This window comes from Colossoma macropomum, unplaced genomic scaffold (assembly GCF_904425465.1).
Source record: "Colossoma macropomum unplaced genomic scaffold, Colossoma_macropomum, whole genome shotgun sequence".
Lineage (NCBI taxonomy): Eukaryota > Metazoa > Chordata > Actinopteri > Characiformes > Serrasalmidae > Colossoma > Colossoma macropomum.
In genome coordinates this window covers 113,361-131,333 of record NW_023494894.1, presented here as the reverse complement: position 1 = coordinate 131,333, position 17,973 = coordinate 113,361, and the positions used below count along the sequence as shown (strand labels likewise).

Sequence of the window (17,973 nt, the reverse complement as noted above, 5' to 3'; positions counted from 1 at the left end):
CCGCCATGTTGGAGAGGTCAAGATCCACTTGTGAACAAATTCACTTGTATTGAGTCTGGTAAAACACAATCAGCAAATCCATCAAAGTGTGAATCACTTCTAATCTTTATACACAGAAGGACGAAGCAACGTTGGCTTCCTATTCGCCAGCTTCTCGTTTGAGTTTTCCCGTTCCACCTTAAATGGTGCAGCAGTCACTTTCTGGTGCCTGAAGCTGCGCCACTTAAGGTGGAACGGGAAAATGCGAACAAGAAGCTGGCTGATGCACCATTTAAGGTGGAACTGGAAAATTCGAACAAGATGCTGGATGATGCACCATTTAAGGAGGAACAGGAAAATTCGAACAAGAAGCTGGCAGATAAGAACCTAACTTCAAGTTTGTATAAAAAGGTGCTAATCTATTATAAATATCTACACGGATTAAGGAGTGTAAGGATTATTAAATGAAATAAGTTTAGTGTAAAACCAGAGGAAAAACAATCACATTAACAGGTTCTCTGTCCCTCATTAGCCACACGGTCATATCTACACATAAACATCACACAAACAATACGCATCACACAAACCTGAGGGTGGATCGCTGCATTCTCTCTGTTATATAATCCTATCCCACTTTCTAAAAGCAATATTCTTGAAATAGTATAATTTTGGACAGTATCTTTCTTAAACTGCCGCTCTGTATCGGTACTGAATGCAGTCCAGCAGCGATGTTGACCACCCTAAAATGGCGGCACCGTTGACGTGCCTGGCTGAACCCAACGCGGCATCTAGGTATGTATATCTATTGTCCAAACAAACAACTTTGCAATTTGGACCATTTACCTCCACCTACTTAGATTTGTAGCTAATTTGCATAATATGCTAAACCTACTTTTGCGGACTAGTCCTACAGTTTTCGCCCGATCCTCATGTAATTGGTGTCAAAAAATTCCGAAGTGCCTGAACCTCAATAATTATCAAAAAAATGTTGACTTTTCTAAACAATATGGCTGCCATATGCTAATGAACCCTTCTGGAAAAATTCAAAAGAATTCAAAATTGATTTAAAATTCTGTAACTTCGCAGGCCTATTGAGTAGAAGATTCTGAGGTAGTCTATCAATTTTTGTGCGCATATGTCATTAGGGGGCGGAGTTAACATGGCTACATGGCTGTTTCTCAGCATCCGTATATCCGATTAAGCTGAAACTTTGCAGTCAACATCTTTTAGCCAGACTATAAATGAGTATATAAGGACAAATTGATACATTGAAATTTATGGTTGCCATTGGCCAGTAAGCATTTAGCAAGCCTTTTGACAGGCTTAACATTGACCAATCATTATGAAACTTGATTGGTCTCTATATGTGGCCACTTTCTAACAACTAGTGATGTTTCAAAAGATTTGACCACTGGAGGGTGCTATTTATAAATATATATAAGTTATTACTATGTTATTACAATTTTGACCCAAAACCTATATGAATCTATTGTAGTTCAGTGTGCCAAACAATTTTGCAAATGCATGTTTATTACGAAACTGCATAGTTTTGTAATCGATAACTGTTTGAACACCATACTTTTCAAACTAGTCTCTGGATTTTGAACCAAACATTTCGAAATTGGTCTAGCAATTCTCTCTGCCCTCTCTAGGTAAATAATTATTTTAAAAATCTTGACTTTTTTTACTCAGTATGGTGTCAATCTATCAATTAATTACTGCGGCCATTGCATTGCTAGCTTCATTTGCTATAACTCATCAGTCATTGGTCAGATCATCTCCAAACTTTAAGTGTTTGTATAAATTCTGACTCTAATGGGGTATCCAAATTTTTGGTCCAGATTGGCCTTTAGGGGGCGCTTTAGCACTCAAACACTTAAAAATCAATAAAAATGCTATTACAATATTACTACAAGGTCAACAGATAAACAGTTGGTGCCATGTTCACTCATGTGAATAACTTTAATTACTTGTTTTGTCAGAAATTGGACTGCTTGTCTGGTTTTTTGGCTTATTCATTCAAAGAATACATTATAGAAAGACTTATTATACAAAGGTCAAAAGGTCAATCTGACCAAAACTTGGTGAACATCTTTGGTTATGGTCCCTGATCAATATTCATATCATATTGAGGCCTTTTGACAAATTCTGACCCACTTTCACTTAGCTCCTCTACACCAAAAGAGCCCCTTATGAGTGCATTGCCCTTCATTATGGCATACATCAAATCAAAGGGTTAAATATGTAGAACCAAACCACTTTTCAAACACAACTATGTGAGAAGTGTTGCCATTAGTCATGTAGTTTTGACATCTATGTTGACAATTTCTTGAATGTTGTACAAACCAGTGTAGATCAGTACATATGAATGTAAACCTGTATTATGTTTAAAGATCTCTGCTCATTGTTTATGATGAGTGAAAGCCTTTTGATGAACTTACTTCCTTTCAGTTCTATTCACTCTATTCACTCTGCCTATAAATAAGGCCCAAGCAGCATGAGGCCTTGTTAGGCTTAATGGGCAAAAACTGCAGAAGGGCTCATAATGCTGTTGCATGCTTGAACCCGCTCATTGCAGCTTGAGGCTGTATTTTCTTATTATTATTCTTTTTCTCAGTTAAAACGAAATGTGGGGCAAAGACTGTAAGGCCCTTGACTGACATCAAGGTACAGCAGATGTGAGATGACTCAGCTAAGAAAAATGACACTCATTGGTCTGTTGGTTACACTATAGCGTTTTGCCCTATAATACCTATACAGTTTTTTTCCTGATTCCTTGGGTCAAAACAAACAAATATGCATAACTTGCACAACCTACTTTTCTGAAATAGTCCTGTAGTTTTCACACAATTCTCATGCAACTGGTGTCAAAAATTCAAAAGAGCCTAACCCCAATAATTATCAAAAAAATTGACTTTTGTAAACAATATGGCTGCCATATGCTAATTAACCCTTCTGAAATAATTTCAAAATAATTCATAATTAATTAACAATTCTATAACTTTTTGCTTATTCAGTTGGAGATTCTAATGTAGCCTATGAATGTTTGTGCGCATAGGCCATCAGGGGCACTGTAAATGCTAAATAACTTTTTTTCAGCATCCGTACATCCGATCAAGCTGATATTTTTCATGTAGCATCTATTAGACAGACTATACGTGAATTTATAAGGACAATATAATACATTGGCTGATGGCGACCTTAAATTTTGGTCAGCATTCAGCAGGCTTTTGGCAGACTTCATGTTGACCAATCATCATGAACCTTGAATGGTGTCTCTATGTAGCCACTTTCTAACAATCAGTGGAGTTTCAAAAGATTTGGCCACAGAGGGGCTATTCATGAAAATCAATGATTTATTATGTGCTACATGTACACAATAGTATTTTTGTGTCATATTACTGTTAGTCTAATGTAGTACAGTGTGCCAGGCATATTTCCAATTATAAGTTTATTTTTAAAATGCATAAATTTTTTGTAATCATTAACTGTTTGAAAACCATAATTTTCAAATTTATCTCTGGATGTTGAAATTGGTCTAGAAGTACTCTGTGGCCTCTCTAGGTAAATAATTACTCAACGTGGTGTTGCTCTATCAATTCATCACTACAGCCATGGCATTTCTAGCTATAAATGCTATAACTCTTCAGTCGTTGTTCCAATCTTCTCCAAACTGTAGGGAATTGTATATATTGAGACTCTGATGGGGTTGGCAAAATTTCGTCTAGATCGGCCTTTGGGGGTGCTTTAGCACTCTACAACACTGAAAATCATTAAAAATACTAATACAATGTTAATACAAAGTCTACAGATAAAACATTAGTACCATTTGATTCAGATCAATGAACTGAATAATTTCGTAATTGCATGTTATGTCAGAAACTGGACTCTTTGGTATTTTGGCTTATTCATTCAAAGACTACAGCTTATCATACAAAGGTCAAAAGGTCTCTCTGAACAAAACTCGGCCGTCTTTGTTGAAGGTCCCTGATGAATAATTATATATTGAGACCTTTTGATAAATTTTGACCCACTTTCACTCAGCTCCTCTATGCCAAAAGGGCCCTTTATGAGTGCATTGGGCTTCATTATAGCATACATATCAAAGAGTTAAATATGTAGAACCAAACCACTGTGCAAACACATCTTTGTAAGACATTTTGCCATTAGTCATGTAGTTTTGACATCTGACAATCACTTCTACAAAGCTTTGTAGATTAGTACATATGAATGTAAACATACATTATGTTTAAAGACCACTGCTTATTGTTTATGACAACTGAAGGCCTTTTAATAAACTGTCTTCCTTTTAGTTCTTTTCTCTCTGCATCTAAATAAGGCCCAAACAGCATTAGGCCCTGTTAGGCCTAATTGCCTCAAAATGCAGACAGGCTCATACTGCTGACATGCATGCTCGGACCCGCTTATTGGTCGCTGATTTGGAATTGGGTTTGTAATTAAAATAGTTTATTAGGGGTCAAAACACCGCAGGTGCCGAAACCCTGTTGTTTTTGCTCATATTTTTCTTATTATTATTAGGGTCCAAGCACACAGTGCATAGGACTGTGTTTTAATGGTTAGTTTTTCTTCTTATTCTATCTTTTTCTCTGCTAAAGCGAACTGCCCAGACCAAACCCTAGAGACATGAAATTTACTCAATGAATAATTGCTCCTTCAACTACTCAGGCACCCAGTATGATCCCTAATGGCCTCAAGGGGGCACTAGACTGTTGCCTAATGTGTTTGGCCTTGTCTTCATAAACCTGAATTTTTAGAGACAAAATCTTTTTTTGTGGTAATTCCTTGGCTCGAGACAAACCAATTTGCCATTTGGACCATTTAGCTCTGTGTACTTAAATTTTTTGCTAATTTGCGTAATGTGCAAAACCTACATTCTCAAACTAGTCCTAGGGTTTTTGCTCACTCCTCATGTAACTGGTATCAAAAAATGAGCAAAACTCTCACCTTTAGTAGTTATTGAAAACATTTTGACTTTTTTAAGCAATATGGCTGCCTTATGTTAATTAACCCTTCTGGAATAATTCATAGTTATCTAAAAACTCTATACCTCAAGAATGCTCTATCCAGAAAATGTTAAACTTCATAGCCATCAACTACACAGGATTCTGGGATAATCTTTTAATTTTGGTGTGTGTATATCATTAGGGGGTGCTGTACCTGGTAAACAACTGTTCCTTAACATCCATATATCCGATAATGCTAAAATTTTATGTTGCACCTTTGAGACAGATTATAAGTGAGTTTCTAAGGATGACTTGATAAATCGAACTTAATGGCTTTCAGCAAGCATTTCGAAGGCTTTTTCATTAAACAATCATCAGGAAACTTGCATGTCTATGCAGTTATTTTCTAATAATCAGCAAAGTTTTAAGAGATTTGACCACTAGGGAGATGCTATTCACAAAAATCAAGTATGTCTTCTACATACACAGATCAGGCATAACATTATGACCACATCCTTGTTTCTACGCTCATTGTCCATTTTATCAGCTCCACTTAATATATAGGTGCACTTTGTAGTCCTACAATTACAGACTGTAGTCCATCTGTTTCTCTGCATACTTTGTTAGCCCCCTTTTACCCTGTTGTTCAGTGGTCAGGACCCCATGGACCCTCACAGAGCAGGTATTATTTGGGTGGTGGATCATTCTCAGCACTGCAGTAACACTGACGTGGTGGTGGTGGTGGTGGTGTTAGTGTGTGTGTTGTGTTGGTACGAGTGGATCACACACAGCAGTGCTGCTGGAGTTTTTAAACACTGTGTCCACTCACTGTCCACTCTATTAGACACTCCTACCTTGTCAGTCCACCTTGTAGATGTAAAGTCAGAGACGATAGCTCATCTGCTGCTGCACAGTTTGTGTTGGTGGACTATTCTCAGTCCTGCAGTGACACTGAGGTGTTTAAAACTCCAGCAGCACTGCTGTGTCTGATCCACTCAGACCAGCGCAACACACACTAACACACCACCACCACGTCTGTGTTACTGCAGTGCTGAGAATGATCTACCACCCAAATAATACCTGCTCTGTGAGGGTCCATGGGGTCCTGATCACTGAACAACAGGGTAAAAGGGGTCTAACAAAGTATGCAGAGAAACAGATGGACTACAGTCTGTAATTGTAGAACTACATCTGTATAGTAAGTGGAGCTGATAAAATGGACAATGAGTGTAGAAATAAGGAGGTGGTTATAATGTTATGCCTGATCAGTGTATGTTTACTTACAGACAACTGGTGTCAATTAATGCAGTGCAGTGTTCCAAACAACTTTGCAATTACAATTGTATTAAAAATGCATAGCTGTTTGATAACTACACTTTTGTCACTTTTAAGTCCCTGAGTATTGTTCCTATCCTTCAAAATTCATTCAAATTTCAAATACATTTTTATTCAATATGGTCTCCATCCGTTAATTAATCTTTGTGGATTTGGCATTTATAACATAAATTGCTTTAATTCAAAAGAACTTGGTCAAAATTTTAAAGACTTAGTATATGTTGAGAATCTGATGAAGTCTGCAAAAAATTTGGTCCTGATTGGTCTTTAGGGGGGCTTTAGCACTCAAAAATATTTAATCTTTAAAATCCCTTTACAGTTAAATTATGAAGTACACCAACAAATATTTTGTGTCATGTGGTTCAGTTCTCTTTCCTGAATATCTTTGCATTCACATGTTATGTCAGAAATTGTACTTGTCTTGTATTTTAACTTCTTCATTTAAACAATACTGCATATAATACCAAGGTCAAAAAACTTGTTAAAAGAATTTGGAAAAAAAAACTTGAACATCTTTGTTAAAGGCCTGTGATTAATAATAACAGCATATCGAGACATTTTGATGAATTCTGACTCCCTTTTTCCTATCTCCTTTATGCCAAGAAGGCCACTTCTGGGTGAATTGGTCCTCAACAAGATATGCATATCAAAGGATTCAACTTTGAGATCCAAACAACTTTGCACATACAGCTACGTCAGAAATTAAAAACTTAGTAATGTGTTTTTGACTTCTTCTTCAAATATTTTACTTGCAATACAGTAGGGCTGGGCGATAAAACGATAACGATAAGTATCGCGATATAACTTTTCCTCGATAGAGCGATAAGACAGGTTCAATAAATGTTCGATATAATACACCATTCTCACACTTCCATGTTTTAGCGAAAGCCCTGGTGGCGTTTTCTACTGCAAGGAAAGCGACACTACTCTGCTGTCGCCAGGAGAGGGCGCACTTCCGAATTTTCGACTTGATTAGAGAGGGAGGGGGCCACGAGTAAAAAAAGGCTCGCCAAATATACTTTAGCAACGGCTGAAACGCGAGTTATACATTCCCTGTCTGAGTGGATGTTATCGGCGATCTGTTCTCCTGTGACCGAGTGTGAGTGACAAGGTCAGTGGTGTAACTGTACTGTCCTTTGGTGAACTCACCTCTTTCCATGCATCCTAACAACTTTAGCGGTGTTAAATCACGTCTGCAGCGCCGTGTTACAGCGCCAAACCGTCATATTTTAGTATTAGTGCATTCTCGAGCAACGAAAGTGAAAGAAAGAAGTGGATTCATGTTCGAAAGTAAACTGAGGAAGCTGTGAGGCATTGGAGAGCGGGAGAGCGCTATCTTTCCAGGCTAGCTGTTTTTAGCTGCTGGCTAACTTGAAGCAGCGCTCCGGCAAAACACGGTGAATTGATGATACGTAGATCAAACACGACACAAAAGCACCGCTTTCAGTTTAAACATACCTAAAAGGAGGACTCTGTTTGTCTGGTGCGAGAGATTCACACTGCAGATAATGCTTTTACACAGCGAACGTCAGATATACTGCGGTTCACCCCTTAAACTACTACGGTAGCATAGAGAAATCCAGTCGTCACTAGCTGGTGTCTGAATACTGTGATATGCTCTGACATGGATGTGGTAGGAGTGACAGCAGTGACCTACCGAACCGAGTTGACGTTGTTGAGAAACTAGAGTTTAGCACTGTTGTTGGCCACTTGTTTAGCATTTGTAACGGGGTAGCCAAGTGCTCGTCACCAGACAGCTAAAAATAATTTTATAAGTTTTCTTTCTTAAATCATGGCTATTACAAAAATTGCAGCTGTGCATTTCAAGCTGATAAAAACAGCTCAAAAACTTTCTCCCACTGTCCCAAGACAGATGTGTGAAATGTTCCACTGTTTGCCGAGTGTTTGTCATGATCGGACCATAAGTGAAAACCACAGTTAACCACCCAGGAGCAAAATCAGCCTTCAAACGTGAAAGAAATCATGATTTGACATTTATCGTGATATGTATCGATATTGAGCGATATGAATTTTGTTTATCGTGATAACGTTTTTGGCCATATCGCCCAGCTCTACAATACAGCTAATTTGAATTTCATGTTTAAAGGGCACTGCCCATGACTTATGGCATGTGAAGGCCTTTTGATAAACTCTGAATTTCTTTCACTTCTTATCCTCTCTCTGTAACCAAAGCCCAAACTGCATTAGACCTTGTTAGACTTTATTGGCCCGAACTGCCCAAGGCCTTACTAAGCTGTTTGTGCTTGGACTCGCCCATTGCCACTTGCAGCTATATTTAGGGGTTCAACCACTGTGTGCATGGAACCCTAACGCTTTTGCTAGGATTTATCTTCTTCTTTTTATTCTTTTTCTTCCCAAAAACTGATTGGGGCGAAGACACTGTAAGTGATGCTTAAGTCTACATTATCCCTGGTTTATTCTACAAAAAAAACCTCACTGGGTCTCTAGAGCACCTCCCCCATGTTTCCCATCATAATTGGCAAAAAATGTGACATCTCCATTTCTGTATCAGTCTGAGTTCCTCAAAATATTGGTCTCAAAATGTCCAGGGGAGACTGAAGGTCAAGAATTATTTTTAAAAAAGGATATTTGTAAACAGTATTACCACCATGTCACAGTTAAGGCTAGTTCTCATTAAACTTTTCTTTTTTGATTTTGTGGAAGCCCACCACGTTTGATAACGATTGTTTAATAAGGGGTGTTTAACCAATTTTTTTTAACTAGTCTGATATTTTCAATGGTACCCCCACAATGTAGGTGTCAAATTCTTCACGAGAGCCTGTAGGTAAAGGATTATCAAAAAAGATTAAGATTTGTAAACAATATGGCCACCAATTAAGCCCTTATGAATGGAGCTTAACTCAAAATCTTGGCTACAAATCAAAATTGCTTTCACCAATTCTCATGAAACTTGAAAAGCTTATAGCCCACCTGATTTTGAGGATGCCCACAAAGTTTAACACTAGTTCTTCAATAGGGGGCACTAAAATATGAAAAAAAACTGTCTCTCAGCTCCCGCTTGTCTGATAGAGTTCAATTTTTGCAACTCATTTAAAGGAAGAAAATGTTTGCTATCAGCCAATTGGCTTTTGGCAGTCATTTGGCAGACATAAAATTGGCTAATCATGAAACTTGAATAGCGTGTACATACAGGCATTCTCTAACAACCTATAAAAATGACATTAATTGGCCATTAGGTGGTGCTGTTCAGAAACCAAGCATATATTTTATTGAGTTTATCTTGCGGCAAAGAAATTTGTGTCATTTCTTGCAGTGCACTAAGGCTGACATTTTTTTTTTAAATGCAAGTCTTTCAGAAAACTTTTTTTTTTCATGCCAATGTACAAAGTTTGAAAATTCCAATTAACAAAGCTGTTTTCAGCACATTGTCTCAAAATTGATATAGAATCAAATAATTATCCAAGGAATGTTGACTCATTAAGTGCACATTGGGTTATTGTAACAGAAGGTGTGATAAGTCCTTCTGTGAGCAAAATGGGACCATATATACAGATTGATCAACTGAGTGTGCATACAAATGTTGGTTTAAAGTGGTTTTAGTATGGACCTATAGTGCCCATGTTTCATTTTTCTGAAACTTTATTATCTCTTCTTAAGATTAAAATAAACAAAAGTAATTTCAAATGACACTTTGTTAGGACTCAAAACTTTGTAAATGTATTTGTTTCTATAAATTGCACTTATAATTAGACAGTTTGATTTAAACTTGTGGACACCACTTTGTCTTGAAAACTGGAGACTTTTAAAAACAGAAGTCCTGCTGAATTTATCTTGTGGAAAAAAATTTTTCCAAATACAAGTCTTTTACAAACATTTTTGTTTTTCTGCACTTAAGAGTCTGGAAAATTCCATTTTTGAACTAGTCTCTCCATTTTCAATATGTTATCTCAAAATTGCTCTAGAAACAATCTGGTAAATGATCAAAAAAATTAACAATGACCTTTTTTCACATTATGACTGCGGCACATGAATTGGTGAGTACAAGCTGGGTTAATCTAACTCAGGGACCTATAAATGTCACAGTAAGATTGTGACCAAATTTAGATTGTTTGTACAGGCTGATAAACCACTAAAGCATGCAGAATTTGTTTTGACTGGGCCTCTACAGGAATGATCAGTCTTTTGGCAATTTTGTGTAATTTCATTATGTTTTCGAAATATTAAAAATATATTTTTCAAAAGAAACAATAATGGCAAAAAGCAAATTTCCCTTTCAGTCAAAACTTCTCAAATAAATGTTTATAAATCACAGTGGTAATTAGGCAGTTTAAACATCTTTTCACCACATTACTATCCCATGGCATGACCATATATTTTGACCACAAGATAGGGTTTAAGCAGTCATTTCAAAGTTAAAATTTTTGCAAACAAAACTATGCTGGATTTATCTTGTGGAAAATTTATCTTGTTTTTTTTTACTGTCATGCAGTACTATAAGAGTGACAATTTTGCAAGAACATATTTTTAAAGAAACCTTCTTTGTTTCGTTACAATTATACAGAGTTTAAAAAATACCATATTTGAACTAGTCCCTCAGTTTTTAGAACATAAAATTGCCCTGTGGAGTCTGAAGTAAATAAATTGTCAAAAAACTTTGACTTCTTTGCACATTATGGTGGCAGTACATAAAACAATAAGCGCAGAACAAGTTATAAACCATGTGTTTATAAGAGATTATCAAATTGTGATGAAATTTCAAACATGTTTGCAGAATACCAAACTGATAAGGTATGCTTATTTAATTTCCAATAACAGTTCTCAATGATAATAATAATTATTCAAATTTGAGAAGTAGTTACAAAAATGGTGCTTGGTTCCTTGTTGCTCCTACATTCAAATAATCTTAAGAAGTGCAGTGGATGGCTTCAAGCCCTGGCTGAGATACCATGACCAAAGTAGTGTGGAAGGTTGTTAAGCAAACCAGATCGTACATATTCAGTGTAATTTAACTATGTTGCGTACATTTCCTGCCTTTATCATGAAATTTAATGTTTTTCATCTTTTCAGCTCATCTTGCTTGGGCCTCGGCATCCACTAAATTATTCATTATCTCTTAAAGTAGCGGGTACAGGAAAGTCATGATGTGGCTTATTGGTAGAATGCCTGGATGCAGTTCCAGAGATCATGGGTTCAAATCCCAGGTTGGCAGATGAGAAGTTTGTGAGTGCAAGGCCAAGCATGTTTATTGTTCAGGTGATTTAAATCAACTGCCTTTATTATTTCACTGCATTATCAGGAACTATAACGTTTTATCTGATCACTAGATGGGCCTCCTTAATGCTTGGACCCCAAAGATTGCCGCTTGCCGCTATATTTTGTTAATTTTTGTGCTTTTGTAGTATTTAATTTTTTCCAAATGCGTTGCTTTTATTTGAATGAATCTTGTTGTGTTAAAACTGTTACATGTTTACAACATATTTTTTAAAATATTAAAAATGCTTTAGAAAAAAAATTCAATTATTAAATAGCTGTCATTATCTGAGTATTTTTTATAATTTGCATTTGGAGTGTTCAGAGCTACAGAAAGCACAGTCTGCATTTTATTTTATGTATTTTTTTGCTTTGAGGAGCTGAGTCAACGTTGTGATGGTTGGTTTCACCTCATCTGTATTTCAACAGTGAACAGGTTTGCGTTATAGTTGAAAGAAAACTGTGTGTATGCCTAAGTCTAGTTATCAGTGTTGGAGAGTGTGCCCTGCCTGATGTCTAGACTTGTGCCTTATTAAGTTAGTGGGGTGATAAAAATGTTGAATATATCTGAGTGTTTTCTTCTTTATCTATACATGTTCCCATAGTAATGCCTCTATAAATCTACTCTAAAACTAGCCTAACCCCCCACTGACTGAAATATGTGAACAGTGAGATAACTGTGTGCTTGGCCTCGATCTGAGTTGTGAAAACTAGAAGGGTGTTAACAAAAAAAGAGGTTTGCATACATGACCAGTTAATGAATACGAATTACTAGCTGTAAGCTGATACTGTATTTCAAAATATTTATTAGGGCTAATATATTTTTTCTACTTTCAATTTGCTCTTTTATACTTTGTTCAATTTATACTTCTAGCTGTTTGTATTTTGTCTCAAAGATAGCTGAGGTTGAAATGTACTATAAAACACTACCTATGTGGTCTGTCAGAAGAGCAGTATCAGCTTTGCATTTGAAATTTGAATTGGGCTAATAATTCTAAAAAGCCTAAAAATCAGAGGATGGATGATAGCCAGGACCTCATGTTGGACATTTTAGTTACCAGTTTAGTCCTGCAGCCATTGGCAGGCACAGTGTCTGTTGTGTTGTGTTTTCGTTTATGTCCAGATTGGTAGTGTCAGTGAATAGTCAGTTGTTTTGTGTGTTTGAAGTGAGGTAAGGGGTCACTGTTATGGCACCTTCTTCAGGGGCTCCAAAATTTTCTGTTCTATAAACAAACTGGTTTCACATGGGTGAGGTGCATGTTGCCTGCTGCTCACATACTGTTTACACCACTTTACCACTTCCTATGGAATAATAGACCACAGAGATCTGGAGAATTATGTCATTTCCAGTTTCTTGCTCTCTAGAGGAGGATGATCTCTCTGTATTGAATTCAGCCTTGCATTGGCAATGTTATTGAAATGGAATCTGTCTTCAAACAGTGAGAGACCAAGAGTGGCTCAGGCTGGCTCCCAACCCTGTGCCAGATCACCTCCCACTTTGACCCTTGCATTAATTTGTTTTGCTTTACAGTTCAGAGCATTTAAGTAGAACCCAAGCGTAAACGTGCAATCTGCATTTCAGTTTCCTCCGTTCCTTTCTCTTTCCTCCTCTTCCTCTCCCTTTTTCTGAAGTCTGTCATTAGTTTGTTTGCATTTGTGTCAGAAGTGGCCTTTGGGCTGTGGTCAAGCAATGCCTTGGTGTAGATGATATGTTCATATGATGAATGTGATTGATGGTGTTTATGAAACTATGAGAGCATTATTCTGCTGTGCAGACTGCAAAACCTGCCAGATGTGTCTGTACAGCTGCTATCTATTAACACTATTATGAGCTGTTTTTTTGAGCCGAGAGGGTCTTAAACACACACTAGTAAACTAGAACACTCCTCTGAACTTCCTTAGTTTACTCTTGTCTTCACTTTTATTCTAATCTCAACCGTTAACTTATACCTAACAAAAAATTAAGCATGGGTGTAAAATTCTAATTCCAGATTGTGTGTATGTGTGTGCGTGTGCATGCTTCACAGCTGCTGCACATCTGTATTGAGGGTTGGGGTAACTGGCGCTGGTCAGAACCCTTCAGTATTGACAATGTGGGGACACTGCTCAGAAGCATCCAGAGGAAAGGGCAGACTGCCTCGCTCATCATTAAAGTCCTGCCGCTCAGCGGAGTGCAGAAACAGGTAGAACATACATACACTCATACCCACAAACACACACATAGCTTTACAATACTATATTTTTGAAAAGTGTGCATAACTGTTTTACTGTAGCTTATATTTTGTATTCCTATATCTAATTCTAAGCCCCAGTAAACAAAAGGAAACATTTTTGCTCTTAGTTTTGTTCTACAAGAAAAAGAACAACAAGAAGAAAAACTTTTTTCTCTCTTTCTCTCAGCTGCACTCTGACACTTTGTATGGGCATGTCTTTGTTCTAACTTTATTAAAAATAAATAAATGAAACGTTTGAGGGGCAGTTAAAATATATTGTAATCTGCCAGAGCTGATTGTGTGTGTGTGTAACCTGTTTTGGGGGAAGTAGAGAGGAGCAAGAACACATTATGTAAGCACTGTCAAGTGTCACTTCCTTCTCCCAGACACAACAAGCCATGCCACGTTCTTCTCTGGGTAGCATGCTGTTGTGGTTGGTGTAATAATAGGGTTGAATGTCCGTTGTGTGAGTGTCCTGTCAGTGTGGTGTCCAGCTTTCAGATTTACACAAACACTCTACTAAGAGTTATTATGTTCACATTCATGTTATGCTGTGGAGCAGTGTTCACAGCACACTGCTGGCAACCTGCAACAGAAGATATTTTCAAGGGTGTCCATGTAGAACTCTGAGAAAGTTATTCGGATGTGTTAGTGGTTTGTATCAGTAGGTTCTGAGCTGACTTTGCTGCAGAGCATGTTAAAGCACTGATGGGAGCTGGTGTTTGTAGCTAATGTGTATGTTGACCTGTTCAGTCCATTACCAAGTGATTGAGGAAATGTTGAATTTTAATAACTAAGAGAATACTGACACTCCTACACAGCACAAACAAATGCAAACATACATTTGCATTCTTTTTCTTACATATACATGTAATCCCACTGGTAGAATTCCATACCAACTTCAGCACAGAAGGGAAATGAATGGTAATATCTGTTGGTTCCAGTTAAAACCACCAGCTCAATATGAGGTATGCGTTCCGTCTTTAAGTATGTGCGCCAAACTCCAGCTTCAGCACAGAACAGAAATGAATAGTAATATCTGTTGGTTGCAATTAAAACCACCAGCTCTTTATGTATGCATGTCAAACTTACACAGCAGTTATTGCCTTTATGTAAATGACAGTGATCCTGTAGCACCACCAGTACACCAAGGCAGTTTTACACAGACCTTCATTGATTGTACTTACCATTACACTCTATTTGTGCCTCATGCTCTGTCTTTCTGTCTCTTTCTCAGATCATTATCTGTGGAAGGCAAGTGGTATGTAGTTATTTGAGTGATGCACTCGAGATGCGTTTGGTGCAGCACAGTGTTGGTTTGGAAGGCCAGATGGAGGTGCGCAAGTTGCAGGCCTGCGTGGAGCCAGAGAGCACACTGCCTTCGTATGTGCTGGATGATTCAGAAGTGACTGAGCTGTCTGTACGTGTACATGGACATGAGGAATGGTCTCAAGATTTATGTCTCAAAGGCATTGACAAAAACAACAGCCATGTATTACAGGTGGGTAAATTTTCGTCTGAAGCATGGGTTCATCTCCCTAACACAGGAGGAATCTCCGTTTAAAGGGGAACTCTAACTCTCAGAATTGTTCTGGGAATTTTGTACCAGCAACCCCTGAAACCATCAATTTGAAATTTGAGAGAGGGAGTCGACAAAACTGCATACTTGAGCCAGTGCCAAATATTGACTTGCTTGTCCGTTTTTTGTCATAACTTTACGGCAAGATTCTATGCCATAAACCACAGAAGATATATAGTTTCAGCTAAAATTAGATGTGTAAACATTTTATATTGTCTCTGCATATCAAGTGCCAATTATTTTAGTAAACCACAATCTCTTGGAAGTAAATGCTAAATAACGTTGAGTTACCTTACCCTTATAGCAGAGCACTTTAGTAGTTAAATAAATTTAGTTTGGCTACCTAGCACATACACAGTGCAACTGACAAGCAAACTGTCAACTACATATAAATAATATAAAATATAATCGTATAAATGTATACAAACATTTGTCTGAACAAACAAATAAATTGAATAAGTTTAAGAAAAAGTCTGAAGTTTATATAAATCAATATTAATGAAAACCCAAATCATTATTATAAAATGTCATTATTATCATCCACATAGTAACTTTTGTTAATTCTCTTTCATGAAAGAGTAATACATACAGGAAAAATCAAAAGAAATGTAGTTGCCATAGAACTACTGATGCTGTTATTTGTACATTATTGCTAAGATCACAGCAGTACTACAGGTTCACAGTTTGGTCATTTCACGGCAGTTGCCTACGGGCTAACAGGTCACTTCATGGATTTCAGAAAACTTCATTGATTTCAAAAATCAAGCAAAAATTCAAAGTTGTGCTCCAAGTACTTTTTTTACTTCAGTAAGTTGGGTTCTAAATCATCCTAAATGTTGGAGTTGAAATGCTTACAGAATGAATTAACTGAGCTAAACTATTAACTAGGTTCACTGCTAAAAGTAAAACAGGACACAAATTGATTGTTTTTGAGGTTGAACTGTTTTTACAGTGTACATACAACACTGAGAAGATTATTTCACTTTAAATGAACTTGTTTCAGTTTAATCATTTGTGACAACAGATTAATATTTTGTCACAGCACATAAACTTAGGCCCAATCCCATTTGACCCCTTGCCCCATCACTCAGCCCTACCCCTCTGTTTTGCGTGTTCACCTCTAGGGGTAGGATGTCCCGATTGTTGTTGAGGTAGAGGGCTAGGGCAAAGTGTAAAAAAATGGAGTGTTATGAGAAAAAAAAAACGGCTAGAGTGTTATGAGAAAAAAAAAAACGGCTAGATGGCTGCGCAAACGACCAAAGAAACCCACAAATATAAGTATTTTCTCTGTTAAAAATTACGATAACCATTGTATTATCTTAGTTTAATGTTGTTTCAAAGTATTATGGTCCTTTATTTCATAACAAGCATAAAAATCGCTAGTAGTATACTCATGTCTCGGTAGCTAGCTAGCTGAATTCCCTGTTCCACCATTTAGGGCGGAATGAGAAAATTTGAACAAGCTGGCGAATAGTTGACTTCAGCTTCGAATTATTGAAGATTTAAGGGTGGGAGATAATAAAATATTGCCCCCCCCCCTCGTTTGACGGCAAATGATGCCCTAAATGCAACTAAAGCCCAGCAGTGACGTTGCTGAAATTTCACCTCCTCTGTTATCACTGCAGACTGGCAGGGCCACCTACAGAGCACCACTAGTAGCCTATTAATGAAGTAATGTTCTTTTTTATTTGAGGGTTGTCCCATTTCGTAGGGAAGATTTCAACCATTATGCCTTAAAACTCACTTCTAAGGGGCAAGGTGACACTTGAAAACAAGGGGTAGGGGTAAAAATAAGAAATGGAATCGGGCCTTCATGTTTCAAAAGTTAAGTCAAGGTTTATTTATAAAGCGCTTTTTACAACAGATGTTGTCACAAAGCAGCTTTACAGAAAAATCCAGGTCCAGGCCCCATGAGTAAGCCAGTGGCAAGAGAAAAAGGAAGAAACCTTGAGAGGAATCAAGACTCAAAAGGGGAATCCATCCTTCTGTAGAAGACACTGGATAGTGAAACAATAACATAAGAGCAATATGAACAGAGAATAAGGTTTTACCATTAATTATTAATTAAAATAGCAGAAATTGCCATTACTGCCAGTTTAAGAGTTTTTGGTATATAGCCAAGGCTAAGAGAGGAGTTTATTATTGAAAGAAGAGACGTCATCATTCTGGCAAAGTTTCTTTGAGTGAACTTTTACGAATTGGATCTAATAAGTAGAAGATTTTTAGGAGGAAATACTTTTAACTAGTTCTGTTTATAAGGTAAACAATTCTAACCTCTTTGCAGTAGTTACACTGTACTCAATATCTGGATTACTTTGTAGGGTAGCAGGTTTGTAGTGGTTAATGTGTTTTGAATTTTTTGACTAATCATTTCAATTTTATTATTGAAGAAATTCATAAAATCATCGCTGCTGTAGGCTGATGGTATCTGTAATTCAGTAGCTGTTTGATTCTTAGTCAATTTAGTAATTGTGCTTAATAATCTAGGATTATTCTTATTCAATCAGAGAGGAGTGATAGTTGAGGGCGCTGTAGTGAGTGCCTTTCTGTAGTCTGTAAGGCTCTCCTTCCAGGCAGACTGGAATGCTTCTAATTTAGTCAGGTGCCATTTACACTCTAGTTGTCTGACAGTCTCTTTTAAAGCTTGAGTATGATCATTGTACCATAGTGT

At 37.2% G+C, this 17,973-nt stretch overlaps 1 protein-coding gene across 2 annotated transcripts in view; it reads left to right on the top strand.

Moving 5' to 3' along the window:
- The window catches only part of LOC118800430 (vacuolar protein sorting-associated protein 13B-like), a 402,625-nt gene that overhangs the window by 314,695 nt on the left and 69,957 nt on the right, over nt 1–17,973 (top strand). For both annotated transcript variants that reach the window (XM_036560640.1, XM_036560641.1), the window contains exons 44-45: nt 13,538–13,693; nt 14,961–15,224. In XM_036560640.1, coding sequence (XP_036416533.1) covers nt 13,538–13,693; nt 14,961–15,224 — 420 coding nt within the window. The remainder of the gene's footprint in view (nt 1–13,537; nt 13,694–14,960; nt 15,225–17,973) is intronic.